This window comes from Triticum aestivum, chromosome 5B (genome assembly GCF_018294505.1).
Source record: "Triticum aestivum cultivar Chinese Spring chromosome 5B, IWGSC CS RefSeq v2.1, whole genome shotgun sequence".
Taxonomy (NCBI): domain Eukaryota; kingdom Viridiplantae; phylum Streptophyta; class Magnoliopsida; order Poales; family Poaceae; genus Triticum; species Triticum aestivum.
In genome coordinates this window covers 328,249,824-328,264,196 of record NC_057807.1, presented here as the reverse complement: position 1 = coordinate 328,264,196, position 14,373 = coordinate 328,249,824, and the positions used below count along the sequence as shown (strand labels likewise).

Here is a 14,373-nt window from a genome sequence, read left to right as displayed (position 1 = left end):
GGAAGGATGACAGAGCTGAGAGGAAGGTGTGGGCTGGACACCGTCGCGGGAAGAGATGGCAACGACATCAATGAGGAGAGCAGGTCGGGGGAATGAGATGTGAGTGTGAGTGTTGTGTCATGTAGTGAGAGAATGAGAGAGTGACTTAACTTTTTTTAAAATAAGAAGAAAAGGAGCGACATTTTTCCTTTTTTGGTGTGTGCGTGTGTGGTGGGTGGGGGGGGGGCATTTGTTTGCTATGAGGAAAATGTCACATACTTTTGTATAGTGAAATATATTAGATACCTTAAACAAGTCATTTGAATAATTATAAACAAGTGCTATACAAGTGAGTTTACAGTTTATTCAAATCGAAATGCGACTCACTCTACTAAAAAGCACAATGCCACTCACTCCGACTAAAAACGGTCGCCGACTCGCATTTAGCATCTGACCAATGAATATATATTGTATATCAGTATTTTTATTTTAATATTGTTTATATGTTTACTTTTGTTAATCAGAGATCAAAATTGATGGCTTCCAATGATGCTTTAAAAGCAGATGGCTTTCGATTGACAAAGCTTTATGATGGAATGGGCTGAAAAATCACTTGGTTTTACACAATCAGAACAGATGCATACAAATAATTGTTCTTTATATATTTGTTGCGCACGATAATACAAAAGGTTATATATTTATTTTGCGGAATATGAAAGAGATGGAGATGTATTATGTCAATGTTCAGAAGGAATCCATCGATAAGTATGTTAAAGCGACTTCGTTGGAAGGGCTAAAAATTCACTATAATATATATACAATAAAAAGGTCGTGACAACGCACGGGCATTCTACTAGTTTAGTTTTAGTTTGGGTCACAACTCACAAAAAAGGCATGTCACGGGTTCTAGCCCATATACACACATAATATTTTTACTTTTTATTTTTTGGTACATCACTACATAATCAGTAAGGGGTTTTACTTTATTTTTTAGTTTAAGGACTGTGGATTCAAGCACATAAACCGCGAGGCCTATCAACGACATTCAATCATGTTTAGAGCCTCGCCAGCTCGGCAAAGACCGACATGGCTACAGAACGACACACTATGATTAGTCATTAGTATGTCACTCTTCGTCACCTCTCAGAGAGTTTGCACCTGCACACAACATACACTCAAAGTTTGTGACCTGCATGGGTTTTAGCTGAAAGAGCATGTGCGAACCAAATTAGGAGTTTTTCTAGATTTGATACAAGTGCTTGCATTTTACTAGATTTATTCCAGACGTTTCGATGATGTGCTTTCAGTGAAGAAATGACGTTTCCCTCGACCACAAAAGCGTATGTGACGACTTCATCAATCCCAAGATGGTATGTCGTCTCAGTCTCTCGAAGAGACTCATAGGCGTAAGATGTGTGGGTGTGTTCATAGAAATAGGGGTGAATGCGGAGGAGAACTTTTGGTCTATGGGGACATATGCACCCTATATGCAAAAAAAAAATAGTAATTCAACGAAAAGTCGAAAATTCCTGAAAATATTTTTGAAATAAACTTGACCTTCTATTGTACTCGTGAGAAAATAAATCCACAAAAAAATATATCCCTTTGACTTCTTTTCAAAAAAGACAAAATTTTGGCTAAAATAGTGTGAGGTCAACTTTTGTTTTTTTTCATCCAGATTTATTTACTAGTGCAAAAGTAAGTCAAGTGTTTTGTCAAAATAGTTCTTACCTATTTTGACTTTTTATTAAAAAAAATCCCGTATAGAGTGTATATACATCCAGGAACCAAAGTGTATTTCTCGAGTGAGTGCACGTTACTATGGATCAGTGTTGTGTATGTATTTACCGATAATACTACACTCACGGGCTCATTACGGGTCTTTTACATGATAATCCTTCCTCCATCACCCCCTGATTTTCCGGAGGTGGGTCCCTTATTCTAATCTTTTCCAGTTAGATTAGCCCAGCTAGTGTAATTATTATGTTTTCTAATACATTACAAACGCAAGCACTCATACATACGCACATACACTCACTACTACGAATGCACATACGCATATCCTATCTTTATGAGTATCTTTGAGAAACTGAGCCCGCATGTAAGCATCAAGACTTAAACCCTAGTGGGCTGGAATACCACTATTCATCTAATCATCCAACCACAGGTTAGTTCACAGTGTAATCTAACATATAAAGCCTGGTAGACTACCCGCCATTCCAGGGGAATTCGTCGCGTGCGTGCATTCCGCGTGATTTCACAGCAACAGGGATTTTTCCGCTGCTGTCAAAGTCGTGGCCGTTAGTTCTCTGTGACTCATTTATTTTGTTTTCTTGTCCATGACGGGTGGGCCTCAAATTTCTACGGGCGCAGTGTATTGGTGCATCCCGTGTGCGTCCTGGGTGAGAAAGTGAGAGTCGTGGGGCTGGGTCGTAGTGTGCAGTGAAAACCTAGCCCCAATCCCGTTCGTCTCTGAGCAGCCAATCCCTCCGCTTCTCGAGCCCCGCTCCCCTCCTCCCCTCGTCTCCACTGTGCCGCCTCCTCCCTTCACTTTTCTCCTCCTGTGCTCTCGCCCGGGCCAAGCCCAGCGACCTCCTGGCCAGCGTCTACTCCATCTTGTTCTTCTCCGGCTGAACAGCGGCAAGCCCGCGGATCTGGCGTCCCGAGGAGCAGCCGCCCGATGCGGGAGGAGGTGGCGCCCAGGGAGAGGGGTGGCGGCGGCCCCTCTGCCTGCCATCGAGTTGGCGTCTCGGGAGTGGAAGAAACGAGGAGCAGCCACCCGATGGGGGAGGAGGTGGCGCCCAAGGAGAGGGGTGGCGGCGGCCCCTCTACCTGCCATCGAGCTCTGGGAGAAACATGGCAGAAGCAGGGAGCATGGGATTGGGGCTGTACAAACGACGCCGGTCGACGGTGGTATGGCACCCCATCCCTCCCCTTCCCCCTCTCCCCTCCTCTTTGTTGTACAAATTTCATGGCTCCCCCTACATCGATGGTTGATGCCAATAGTAGCGCCACGACAAGGGCCTTGACTGCGACCATAAGACACCAGGATGTGATAGTAGTGTCCAGAGTAGAGGAGAAGGGCATGGGGAAGTTAGTGATCAGCAACGAGCTTCCCAGATCGACACCACGCCCCACTCGTCCCTGTGACATCTGCACATAAGGTGTTCGACATTTTGATCCGCCCAAATCGAACCCTATCGATATATAGGACGGCAAGTCAAAATGTATTATCAAACGAAACAAGTTGCAGCTAGCAGCAATTGCTCTACTAGGCCAATGTCATGTCAAACCTGCAATCTGATGCTAGGGTTCCACTTCTTTTTTTTGGTGATATTCAGGAGGTTTTACAGTTTGATGTTTTGAATTGAACAATCATGTTTCAGAGGACCCTTGACATCAATGAAATGACTGGGCTTAAACGAGAACAGAACCATAATGTTCTCAGTCACAATAAGCATGTGTGCTCGAACTACTATTGCAACAATTGTTTGTCGTAACTTCAGTTTGTGCTGCAGAATCTGCATTTCATTGTCACTTTTGTGTGTATTTGATTTAGTATCTTTACCCAGGTGCTTGCTAGAGGAGAAGATTAATGGTCCAAAACGGTCATTTCATGATTTACGAGCTTGCGGAGAGGGCATTGGATGAATCCATCAGTTCGAAGCTTAACTAATATATTTCCTAGGTATGCAAAAAACTTTGACCTGTATGCATAGTAAATTTGTAGTAGCAGAATTCTTGCTTCTTTGCCCAGAAAGCTAAATAATATGTTTCACATGCATGTAAAACTTTTAACATGTATGTATAGTAAATTTCTAATATATGTTAAAAGTTTACTAATTCACCTCCTACTAACTCTCATCCTTGCGAAGGGCTCGTGCATGGCATTGAGGAGCATGGCAGGTGTTCAGGTCAACCTCTTCCATAGTAGTAACAGGGGTGTCGGTGGTGACAAGGGAGGTGACAGGCAACCAATAGAGCAATGACATTAACCGAGATAGGTCTCTAATCCTTTCTTTACTACTCGATTCACTTCGCTCCTGCATTGATCTGTCATGTTTTCCCAGGTCTATCATTGTGGTTGCAGAGTGGAACAGAGCAGTTGGGAAGCGGACATGAGGTAGCTATCTTGATGTGTTCTTGGGATGATTTCCGTTACTTTTTCTTGGTTAATTTCTGGTGGTGGGTCGTGCAGGATTGATGTGCATATCCATTAGTACTTGCTCAAGTTAAATATCTAAATTGTCAACATGTTCATGGTAGAGGGGAAGATGCCGCCTGAATCCTTTAATTTGTAAGTACCCCCTGCTGCTTCTGTTTGAGTGTGCTTCAAATTTGGAAGATTCACAAAATGTGGCCAGCTTGCTCTGGCGCTTTAAGATTGGAAGATGCAAAAAGGTGAAGTAATTTATTCAGTTGTTCTACTATTACAATATTGCATAAGTGATGCAAAGTAAATAAATTAGTACACATGGCAGGTCATCTTTATCTCAATATTCACAGAGTCTAAACACCAATCTTGTCCTTTGTTTTTTGTGGTATGTATAGTGGTTTGCTTCCTATATATTTTGTTTTCATCCTGCCTTGTATAATTGTTGTTTCCCTTTAGGTTTGTCCTTTCTATTGTCTGCTTGTGGTGCCTATGTCCAATTTGTTTGTCTTTCCTGTTGTATCTTATGCTAGATTAGCTTGTTTATGACCATGCATTCTCACTTCTGTTAATGAAAGAAGATGGTATTGCAAGCATCATTCTGTGCAAGAAAAGGTTATGTGCGTTGTGATTCAGTTCCTTATCATGCCAATCTATCTTCTCGGGGTCCTTATTTTCTTCTGTGTTCCAGGTTTTGTTGCTGTTCTGCCGGCCCGCCGCCTCGTGTGCTACCTTTCTTCCTGCCAAGGTTCTGCCTTCCTTCTTGGCTTTCCATTGTTTTGCTCATTTCATATACACAATTTACTCACTCTACCTGTGTGTTCTGTTTTCATTATTATTTTCTTCTCATGCTTGCTCTCCTTCTAGCTTATTTTGTGCCTGGATTCTGGAAACGGCCAAGGACAAGCAACACAAGCGAAAGATTGCTTCACTTAATCTGGCGCTATTATTCTTCTGAAACATGCTAACGAAAGATTGGTACTCTTGGGTAAATCCAGCCTTTTTGATTCATTTGTCTATTGTTCTTATCATACAGGGTGTATCCCATTTTTTTTTAAATATGCCTCTTGGATCAAAATGTCAGTACGTGAACAAATGTTTTAAAAATATAGCCTCTATCAAAAGTTCCCAACACTTGAGTGGCTGCAATGTGTATGGTAGCAAGTAAGTACTGATGGTGCAGAATGGTTGCAACATATGAGCAACTAGCTAGTTTTGGCTACTTTGCAACTGTAATTAGGACTTGATTACTGATGTGTGCCAGTATTAATCTATGTTGGTAATTTTTCATACAACCAGCATTAATCTATGTTGTGATGTATGCCAATTCATTGCCGATGGAGTGCCATTTGCCGAAAATATTTGTATTGTTGCACTCTATTGCTTAGGCCTTTAATCAAGTTACTGTGTTGTTGGTTACATCCCTGATGACATCTGGAAGTACATGCAGGGTTTCCCAATGGTGTGATTTGGCTATTGTGCTATTTTCACTTGTGTTTCCTCCTATAACTAGATTGATACATTGTCGTAAACACATTACACTCCTAAAAACACATCTACTAGGCTTATATGCCCCATCTGTATAGTAGCTAGCTTCATCTTAATTCAGTCTCAACGTTGGTAACAATATTTAAAAATAGCACAAATAGGCCCTCCAAACACCATGCCTGTTGGGCTCTCTTTCCTACCGAGTTAGATGACAACCATTACAAGGTAAATTGGTCATATAATTTCATTCCACACAATATGTGATAGGGCATCTCCTCGGTTTAAACCGTTCTAATATATAAGTTCTTATACTTGTTTTCTTGACTTACAACATTCTCTTCATATAATTTCATTCGACGGAATATGTGATAGGGCATCTTCTCAGTTTAAACTGTTCTATATAAAAGCTCTTATACTTGTTTTCTTGACCTGCAACATTCTCTTCATTCTCTTAACATGAAACTCTCTCCGTATATGGTCTATAGGACACTATACTTTTCATGTGATTCGGTATTACCTATCAAAGTCATGTAATCACTAATCAGTGTCGTGGCGCACATCTGCTAGCCTTTGATTTTGATCTGTCGCCCATGCCACATATTTTACATGTTCATCTGTTTGGGCATTAGTGACACCAGTAGTTAGTAGCCATGTTAATCAAAATCATAGAAAAGTGTTACATTAGAACTGGTGCGTAAACCGCCTTATGCTAATATTAGTGCTACACGAACTCCAGAATGGTTTATTGCTGGTGAATTTCGTGGTGCATCACGGGTCGAACCTCCACAATTTTGTGGCCATACTATGTTATCTGCAATGTTGTAGTTCAGATGCCTTGATTAATACACATGTGAATGGGGGTGCTAAACCACAGTCATTCCCCTTTGAAAACCGATGGTGCCCTGCATACATATGTATTTTGCTGGTCTCGAACCGCAGACCGCTGATAGTATGCTATTTGGTGCTGTGTTATTTCAAATGTTGATAAAATTCTATATTTCGCATGATTAGTTTAACCTATTTTTTCTTGCAGATGAGAGAAATCGGCAAAAAAGTTTGAGCCTCCTCTTAGAAGGTCGGTGACAATCTTAATGCTTTAGTAAAGAATGTTTAGTGTTTATGATCAAGGCAACATAATGGTTTACTTATTCTGTTTTCTTGGCAATCACAGGTTCAAAACGGGACGCGGGCAACATAGCTCTAGGAAAGTTGGTGCGGACGGCTCCGAAGTGGAGCCTAGAAGTGGCGAATTTTCTTAATACTGCTACATTAATCACCTGTCAGTACCTTTCTATTAATATACTTTGTTAATATGTGCTATATCAACCACCTCTACACGCTTTACATGTTTCTATGTTATTTATTTTGCAACTAACAAAGTGTTCTTTGCTATTGTATTAAGTGAAAGTGGCAACAGTGACAACCTAAAGGAAGCTGATACAACCGAAAGTGATGTGCCGGTGGATGATATGGACGAATACAACGAGAATATTGCCAAGGCTATTATTGCATCAAGGGCAAGACTTATTACCGATGCTGAGCGCAAAGTTGAATATATGCTCATGGAATTATGGGTGCCTCCTCCAATGCTACCCATGTGCATCATTTCCCTTAATTCCATCATTAGGATTAAGACTATTGAGCATGTGTTTACTTCTCATTTTGTGGATTATGGGCGCAAAATGAAGTGTGGTCAGTAGTAATGATTTATCGCCTTTGAATCTATGTTAAATCATAATGTTACTATTTCTGTGTGAAAATGCAGTGTTTACTTCATCTATATCATACTCCCTTTTTACAGACGTTTTTGCAATTTAAATTGAACTGCAAAAATGTCTTATATTAGTGTACAGAGAGTGTATTTATATTCTATGACAATCATCTTTATAAATTACACTAGCTTAATTACAGTAGTTTATAGAAAAATGCTTAGAACTATATGAAACAACTTGTCTCACATATACCAAACCAAGGTTGCTTATGAGTAACACCCCATTGTTTAGCATATGCTTTAGGGCCAAATTATGTTTCATGTGTCTCTCCTATTGCCTTTTTTACTATATGATTAAAATCCATACCTGACAACAAACATTCTTAAACAGATCCATTTATCAAGGATGACTCTACTTGATGTCGCCGCATACCAGCAGAAGATAAAGCTCAGCCATAGGCTGGAAGACTGGGGCTATATAGATTGCTTTCTAAAACCAATGCAGATCACCCTGCTGAAGAAGGAGAGGAAGTTAGAAATCAGTTTTCAGTTTTACAGGTGCAAACTCAACTCATTCCACTGTAATACTGGACATCCAGATGTCCAGGATGTCGGAAGCATCGGCGTTGCATTCATGAATCTGACATACACATGTAAGAAATATTCTCCCTCTTACAGCCTTTCCAAACATTGGAAATCACTAGACCGACCATGAGGTTGAGAATTCAGATGATGGCCTCTCATGTAGAACTCAATGCACATGCAGTCAGATACTACGGATAAAGTTGAGTTGTATGCTAGGAGTTGTGCTTTTATCAAGTTTACTTATTTACTTATGATCTAATCATCTCTCTAGAAAGAGTATCTTCTGAAGAAGCTATCGACCATGAGGATTTCTCTTTTTCGCCTTTGTATTGGAAAGATAGAGATGGAAACCTAAAAAAACCATAGTATTAGCTTTTTTATCCAATGGAAATTCATACCGCGTGAGCCCTGAGGTTGAGAATGGGAAAATGACTGAACTTGTTCACAACACTAGCAGTAATCTTGACCTTTATTTAACTGGTTTTGTATTCTCGACCTGTTTGCATATTTTTATAGATGAATTAGTCCCAGGTTCACTTGCTACATGGCTCGAGCATGCTACTCCTAACCTACGTGATTGTTGGTCTCACTTTATTGATGGATGGGGGAGGTTGAGAATTTTCTTGTGTTTGTTTGTATTTTCTTTCCAGATAATCTGCATGGTGCTACTTAAAATTTATGAATGGTTTGTCGGTATGTTACTGGGATTTAGAGGCAGAAACGTCTTACTCCTGACTACATGGAGTTCTCAATAAATTATTCTTGTCATTTTTTTCGAGGTGATGTTCGCTCCGGTTCCTCCTCTACCCAGCAGTATGGGTAACTCAAAGCATAGATCTGATTGTGCTTCTTGCAGTCTATGCTTCCTATCTCCGGGTCATCCGCCTCTCAAAGACTACTCCGAGGTATGAAAGTAAAGCCCCTTCCTCCACCTTAATGTTGATCGCGTTCATACCTGTGTTATATTTTTTGTGTGCAACCACAATAATGGTTCTTTATTTGTTTCATTTTGACATACATGTTTCTGGAATACTCTTACCTGCCATAAGACATGCAGTCAAAGTTGATTTTCTTATAAGCTAGAACATCGCATAGCTAATTGATAGTTGCACCGCCTGATTCTTTTTACCTAGAAGGTCCTGATGCACATTGTATAGCAGACATAAAGTGTATGTAGTCGACGAGGAGGTTTTACAATGATATAAATATAAAATAATTGGAATCATTGCAATGCATCATTTTCTCTCATTCAATATAAATATAAAATGATTTTGGCATGGCCATCCTTTTTGGTATATAGTGTTTCCGATGACAAACATAGGGGATCTTTTGTACAGATGCAAATTTCCATGTTCTTGTATTAGACCTTGGAACTTTGCAGTTATTGCAAGTTCTCTTACATATACTGTCTTCGGACTTTGTACTTCATTTTTAAATTTCAGAACTAGGATAGTTATATACCTCCTTGGCAGTGGCGGAGCTAGCATTTGACAGCAGGGTGGTCCAGCCCAAAAAATTGATAAGCAAAATGACATCTGAATGTTCTAACAAACTATCAATATCTTATAGAAGGTCTTACAAACAACTAAAATTCTCAATTAATCTCAGTTTTGTACATGATATGTTAGCTTGCCTTTTGTAAGTATTTTTCAATCGAGTCGAATTAGCTGCTGCTATCTATGGTGATTTACATGAGCATAATACTGCTCTAGAAGACCATGCTAATCAAGCGAATATGCTTCTTCAGGAGAATCGAAATAACAGTCAGTCGTGGATGGATTAGAATGGAATATTTATTACCTTGGTGATAACGTCAGGCGGGCGTTGAATCGTGGACATGTCCCCCATGGATCTGGGCGGCTGGGCGAACAGATGGACCGAGCTCCCTCCTCCGCCCAAGAAGCAGCCGAGCTCCCTCCTCTGCCCAAGAAGCAGCCGACCTCCCTCCTCCGCCCAAGAAGCAGCTGAGCTCCCTCCTCCGCCCAAGAAGCAGCCGGGGAAGCTGCATCGACGGCAGGAACAACATGGCGGATCCAAATCGCCAGTCTCCTCTGTCCAGAGCTGAACTGAGTGGCTGCCCCCATGAGAGGACACGGGCACAACCAAACCCACACACACCAGACACGCGTGCATGGTGGCTTATCCGGTGGGAGACTACCGCTTGCTCCCGCTGAACCATTATGTCCCACAACGCTTGCACCTGTCCACCCGTGAACGTTGTGTCCAACTGCCGCTTGCACCTGCCCACCCGTGAACTGCCGCTTGCACCCGTGAATGTTGTGGCCCACCCGGAAAATGCATATCTGAGCGCTCGGAGGTGCCAGCCATCTACTCCAAGGGGAGAAAAAAAACTCTACTCCCAAGGAGTTTTTCTTTTCTTTCTAAAGGGTCTATTATTCTCAGGTACTCTCTCCGCTTCATAATATAAAATACTTTTTGACACTACATCAGTGTTAAAAAACGTCTTAAATTATGGGACGGAGGGAATAGGTTTTATTCATATAAACAAGTGTGACGACCGGTCAAAATCTTACCACTCAATTATTATTTTCAAAAATGATCCATATCTATTATCAATGTTCATTGAAAATACAAAGCATATCAAACATATAAAAATTACATTGAGATTCCAAGACCATCTCGCATAGCCACTACTGTCGCGGACGCTAGCCAGGAAGTCTTCATGCATGTGCCCCTTGTTCAATACGTGGAGCCACAATCGTCATTGTTGAACCCTTGCCTAGATCTGAAGCATCTAACATCAAATCCCGTCACATGACGAGAAACCCTAACCTCATCACCTCAAGGAGACGACAGGAATCTACGCTAGAGCTTCGTCGGCTATGTTCAAATGGACTGAAAGACAAACTCGAAGAAGTAGTGCCATCATCCACTCGAGTGTCGACCTGTGAGGACTAAAAAACCTGACCTAAACTACTAACCGAATCGAAGGCAACGAGATTCCCATCCCCATCATCGATCGACGGAGCGGTAGAAAAGGAAAGGTGAATCCACGGGCTCGACGGTGAAGTTTCGAGGAGAGAGTTTGCCCTAGCCACCTAGAGTTTACTCTCCCTGAACAGCAAGCGACCGAACGAAAACACATGTCCGAGCGCTCCCAACCATCCATTCCCAAGGAGTTTTTTTTTCCTTTTTGAGGGTCTATATTCTCTAAGAGTTTTTATTCACATAAACAAGTGTGATGTGAGATAATTAATTTTTTTTTATCTTTTTGACCGATCGGACCTCCTATAGTTTTGAGCAACGTCTCGAAGCAACCAGAGATAGTTTCTGATAGACTTTGATCAATGTATCCTGGCCATCATGCTTCAATGGTTACTAAAACATTCACCTTTTGTTTCATATCAATGAGACCAAGATCTTTCCCCTTTGGAAGAACTCCAAGCAAGCTATATATAAACTTTAGTCTTCCCTTGCTGCTTCTATGGTGAAAATAGTATATGACCTCACTGCGAAAAGTCCATTCTGCACCCGAGCTCATATGCTCCCGCATGAACAGTAAAATCGAAAAAAAATCAAAAAATTTCAAAATTTTCAATTTTTTTTAAGAGAAACATTGACAAAAGTTCTAAGTGCCTGCAAAAATTCATCATGAAATCACATTCCTGTAAGGCGTGGCAAAAAAAACAAATTCAGTGCTTCAAAATGCATTTGAAAGTAGCTTTTTCATAGTATCATTTTTGTTTTTTTTGCCACGCCTTCTAGGAATGTGATTTCATGACGAATTTTTGCAGGCACTTAGAACTTTTGTCAATGTTTCACTCAAAAAAATTGGAATTTTTTGATTTTTTTTTTGATTTTACTGTTCATGCGGGAGCATATGTGCTCGGGTGCAGATTAGCCGCGTCCAGCTCACTGCATATAGTATATAAGCTATTCTTTTGTGCATCGTTTCCAATCTTATGTGCTCACTGCATATAGTATATGAGCTATTCTTTTCAAGCAACAAATATATTAATGCATTCTCTCACAATAAGTAATTTATACATGGCCTTTGCGCCATTAACGTAACGGGTCATCTAGTTAGTATATGTTATAAAGAAAACTGAAAGAACACGTCAAAATCAAAAAAGAAAAACTCGAGACCACGGGTTACTTAAACTTTGCTCACGAGTCACGCCGTCTCTCCCTACCGTTCCCCGTGCGGCTGCATCGCCCGCCGGCCGCACTGCCGCCTCTGCTGCACGCGGCACGCCTGCCCCGCCGCCGCCCTCCCCTGTTCCCCTCTCCCCTCCTACTGGTTGCTCCGCCTCCACGTGACCGCGTCGTTCCGCCTCGGCCTAGACAGTGGTCTCCCCCTCCGGCCAGTCCCCGCCTCCGCCTCCACCGGCGGGCTCCTGCCGCCGCCGACCTCGTGTAACGCTTGGTCGAGATCGATGCTCGCCGACTCACGCAGCGACGCAGGCGCAACTGCTGCCTGCTCTCGCAGCTCGCCTACTCGTGGCTCCTGGGTAATTTCTAAATTTGATGCACTGAACTAAATAGAAGATGCTTATGTCAGTATGATTATTCCTATAATTCCGGTGCTGGTTCTCTAAAAGAGTTCCGGTGTTGGCAAGGTCAGATTTCTAAATAAATATATGGGATGAGCTTAAATTGATGCATTTTGTTATCAATTTCATTTCATGTTATAGAAATAGCAGATGAAGATCATATTCATCGTGCAACCGAGCCATATTTTTTGGAGGTAGTTATAAGCGCTTAGCTTTTGGCCCGGGGTTTGCTCCAACCCCACTGTTCGTACCTGCATTAGCGTTTCCACACAGCTTACTGTGCCGATCATATTTATGGTAGAATTTCCTTGATTCTAGCTTATGTTCAGTCTAGCATAAACAGAGTAAAATGCCCCGTCAGCTCCTTAAGTTGTGCGGCGCACTCACTTTAGCTGTTACTCTAAATTCACATATTTGGATCCTCTAAACTTGCTAAAGCAGTGTGCCTTGGCCCAAAACTACTTACAATAACACCGACCATGGCCAATCATGTGGGGGTTGACCGTGCCACTTGGTTATGTGCTCACTAGCCACGGCGGCATAGCCTTTTCTTGTCTCTCATTTTGCTAATTTTCATGGAACAGTGAACCCCGTGTCCATGCACGTGTGTCCGTGACTCCATGTGCAACATAGGTGATTTGTGCCTGCCCCCGAACGGTGCTTCACAGAACTATTCTCCGTCAGACTGTCATCATGTTGCTACAAGCTGTATTTATCCCTTTTTTACAGTATAGACAGGGGTCAAGCCAGGATATGTGCATGGGGTGTGTACGGAGGGGGGCGTTAGGGTTCAGCTGGTCATGGCTACTGTCAATGTTCAGGATATCGGTAACTTGTAGCTCCTCGGTCAGGTGAGGGGTAGGGATTAATCGGTGAATCGGCCTATTAACTGAATTTATTGGTAACCCATTTATTGGTAGGTTAATGCCATATCTATATATCTTAGCTAAATATAGCAATAATGCAGCAGCAGCAGCAGCAGCAATAAAGGAGAGGCAATAAGCAGCAGCAGCATATAACACAGAGCAGGAGCAGCATATAGCATAGCACAAAGCAGATCAGCATATAGCACAGACTGCTTGGGGAGGGGGCGGCGACCTGGAGCAGGAAGAAGAAGGGATGCGAGCTCAGGGAGGGGGAGGCAAGCTCGTCTAACGTGCCGCTGGTGCTGGTCTCGGGGAGGGGGAGGGGCGACGAGCTCGAGCAGGAGGAAGAGGCTCGGTGCCTGGATCCTTGAGGAGTGCAGGCGCCTCTGGCGAATGGTGCCGGCAACTGCTCGGGGCAGTGGCGGCTGCTTCTAGCCTCCTCCAATGAAGGTTACTGCTGGAGGGGAGGGGGGAGTGAGAAGGGATGGAACGGGATGACATAAAACACCCAGTTTTTGGGGAAAAGGAGGGAATGGGCCAAAATTTCGGAGCCCAAATTTCTCTCTCCCTCTACAACCGAATAATCGGCCTGACAGCCGATTAATACGCTGGACCAGTTAACGTGATGGATAAGGTGTTATCACATCCGTGACCTACGGATTCAGCATGAACTGGCTGATTAACTTAAATATTGGCCGATATTTATAACAGTGGCTACTGTAAGGCTTAAACAGTCGCCACAAACTGTCAGATTTGAAAAATCTACAAGCCAATTAAATTCAGGTTGAACAAATTCAAAGAGAGAAATTCTAGTGATATTATCATCAATATTTGTTGTGCAGGGCCCCGAGCGTGTGTTTGATGAATTGACTAAGGCGCTGAAAGATCCTGCAGATTTTGTAGATTTTGATCTGCCATCTGCGTTGAAAGAATGGAAGCTAGGCTACTATATACCAATTAAGCGGAGTATCCTTGCCTATCATTTCTTGAAAGCTATCTACTTAAGTTCAGCAGCAATCATGTGCACAATTGCATGATTTAATTTAGTAGTCAGGGTTGAAGTTTTCATATGCTGCT

The 14,373-nt window shown here is 42.1% G+C and overlaps 1 protein-coding gene and 1 long non-coding RNA gene across 21 annotated transcripts; one reads left to right on the top strand and one right to left on the bottom strand.

Annotated features, from left to right (window-relative positions):
• Positions 1 to 2,310: 2,310 nt before the first annotated feature.
• LOC123111675 (uncharacterized) lies at positions 2,311 to 10,361 on the top strand. 18 transcript variants are annotated; one of them, XR_006454641.1, is made up of 12 exons: positions 2,313 to 2,892; positions 3,552 to 3,667; positions 3,855 to 4,102; positions 4,178 to 4,880; positions 5,000 to 5,120; positions 6,654 to 6,695; positions 6,792 to 6,899; positions 7,023 to 7,312; positions 7,723 to 7,984; positions 8,567 to 8,695; positions 8,773 to 8,821; positions 9,664 to 10,361. XR_006454641.1 is itself a non-coding variant. In XM_044532514.1 (3 exons), exons 1-3 carry the CDS (start codon positions 7,738 to 7,740, stop codon positions 9,722 to 9,724), a joined length of 357 nt encoding a protein of 118 aa, XP_044388449.1. In that variant the 3' UTR covers positions 9,725 to 10,361. The 18 variants fall into 18 exon arrangements, 1 of the variants encoding a protein (XP_044388449.1); XR_006454640.1 differs by having other exon boundaries at positions 2,314 to 2,892; positions 3,855 to 3,983; positions 4,050 to 4,102; ... (1 more) ...; positions 4,666 to 4,880; positions 7,723 to 8,821; XR_006454634.1 differs by having other exon boundaries at positions 2,314 to 2,892; positions 4,178 to 4,380; positions 4,666 to 4,747; positions 4,824 to 4,880; positions 7,723 to 8,821.
• LOC123111676 (uncharacterized) lies at positions 7,461 to 10,005 on the bottom strand. 3 transcript variants are annotated; one of them, XR_006454643.1, is made up of 2 exons: positions 9,717 to 10,005; positions 7,461 to 7,845 (listed from the first exon to the last, which is right to left on the bottom strand). It is a non-coding gene; the product is annotated as an uncharacterized lncRNA (long non-coding RNA). The 3 variants fall into 3 exon arrangements; XR_006454642.1 differs by having other exon boundaries at positions 7,461 to 7,842; XR_006454644.1 differs by having other exon boundaries at positions 7,461 to 9,055; positions 9,717 to 9,991.
• Positions 10,362 to 14,373: the final 4,012 nt, after the last annotated feature.

What these genes read in the sequence shown, in the direction of transcription:
- LOC123111675 (XM_044532514.1), top strand. Translation starts at nt 7,738, where the DNA reads ATGACTCTACTTGATGTCGCCGCATACCAGCAGAAGATAAAGCTCAGC. An exon ending in CATGAATCTGACATACACAT is followed by an intron (nt 7,985 to 8,772) that starts GTAAGAAATATT and finishes TGCTTCTTGCAG; the next exon opens with TCTATGCTTCCTATCTCCGG. An exon ending in CTCTCAAAGACTACTCCGAG is followed by an intron (nt 8,822 to 9,663) that starts GTATGAAAGTAA and finishes ATGCTTCTTCAG; the next exon opens with GAGAATCGAAATAACAGTCA.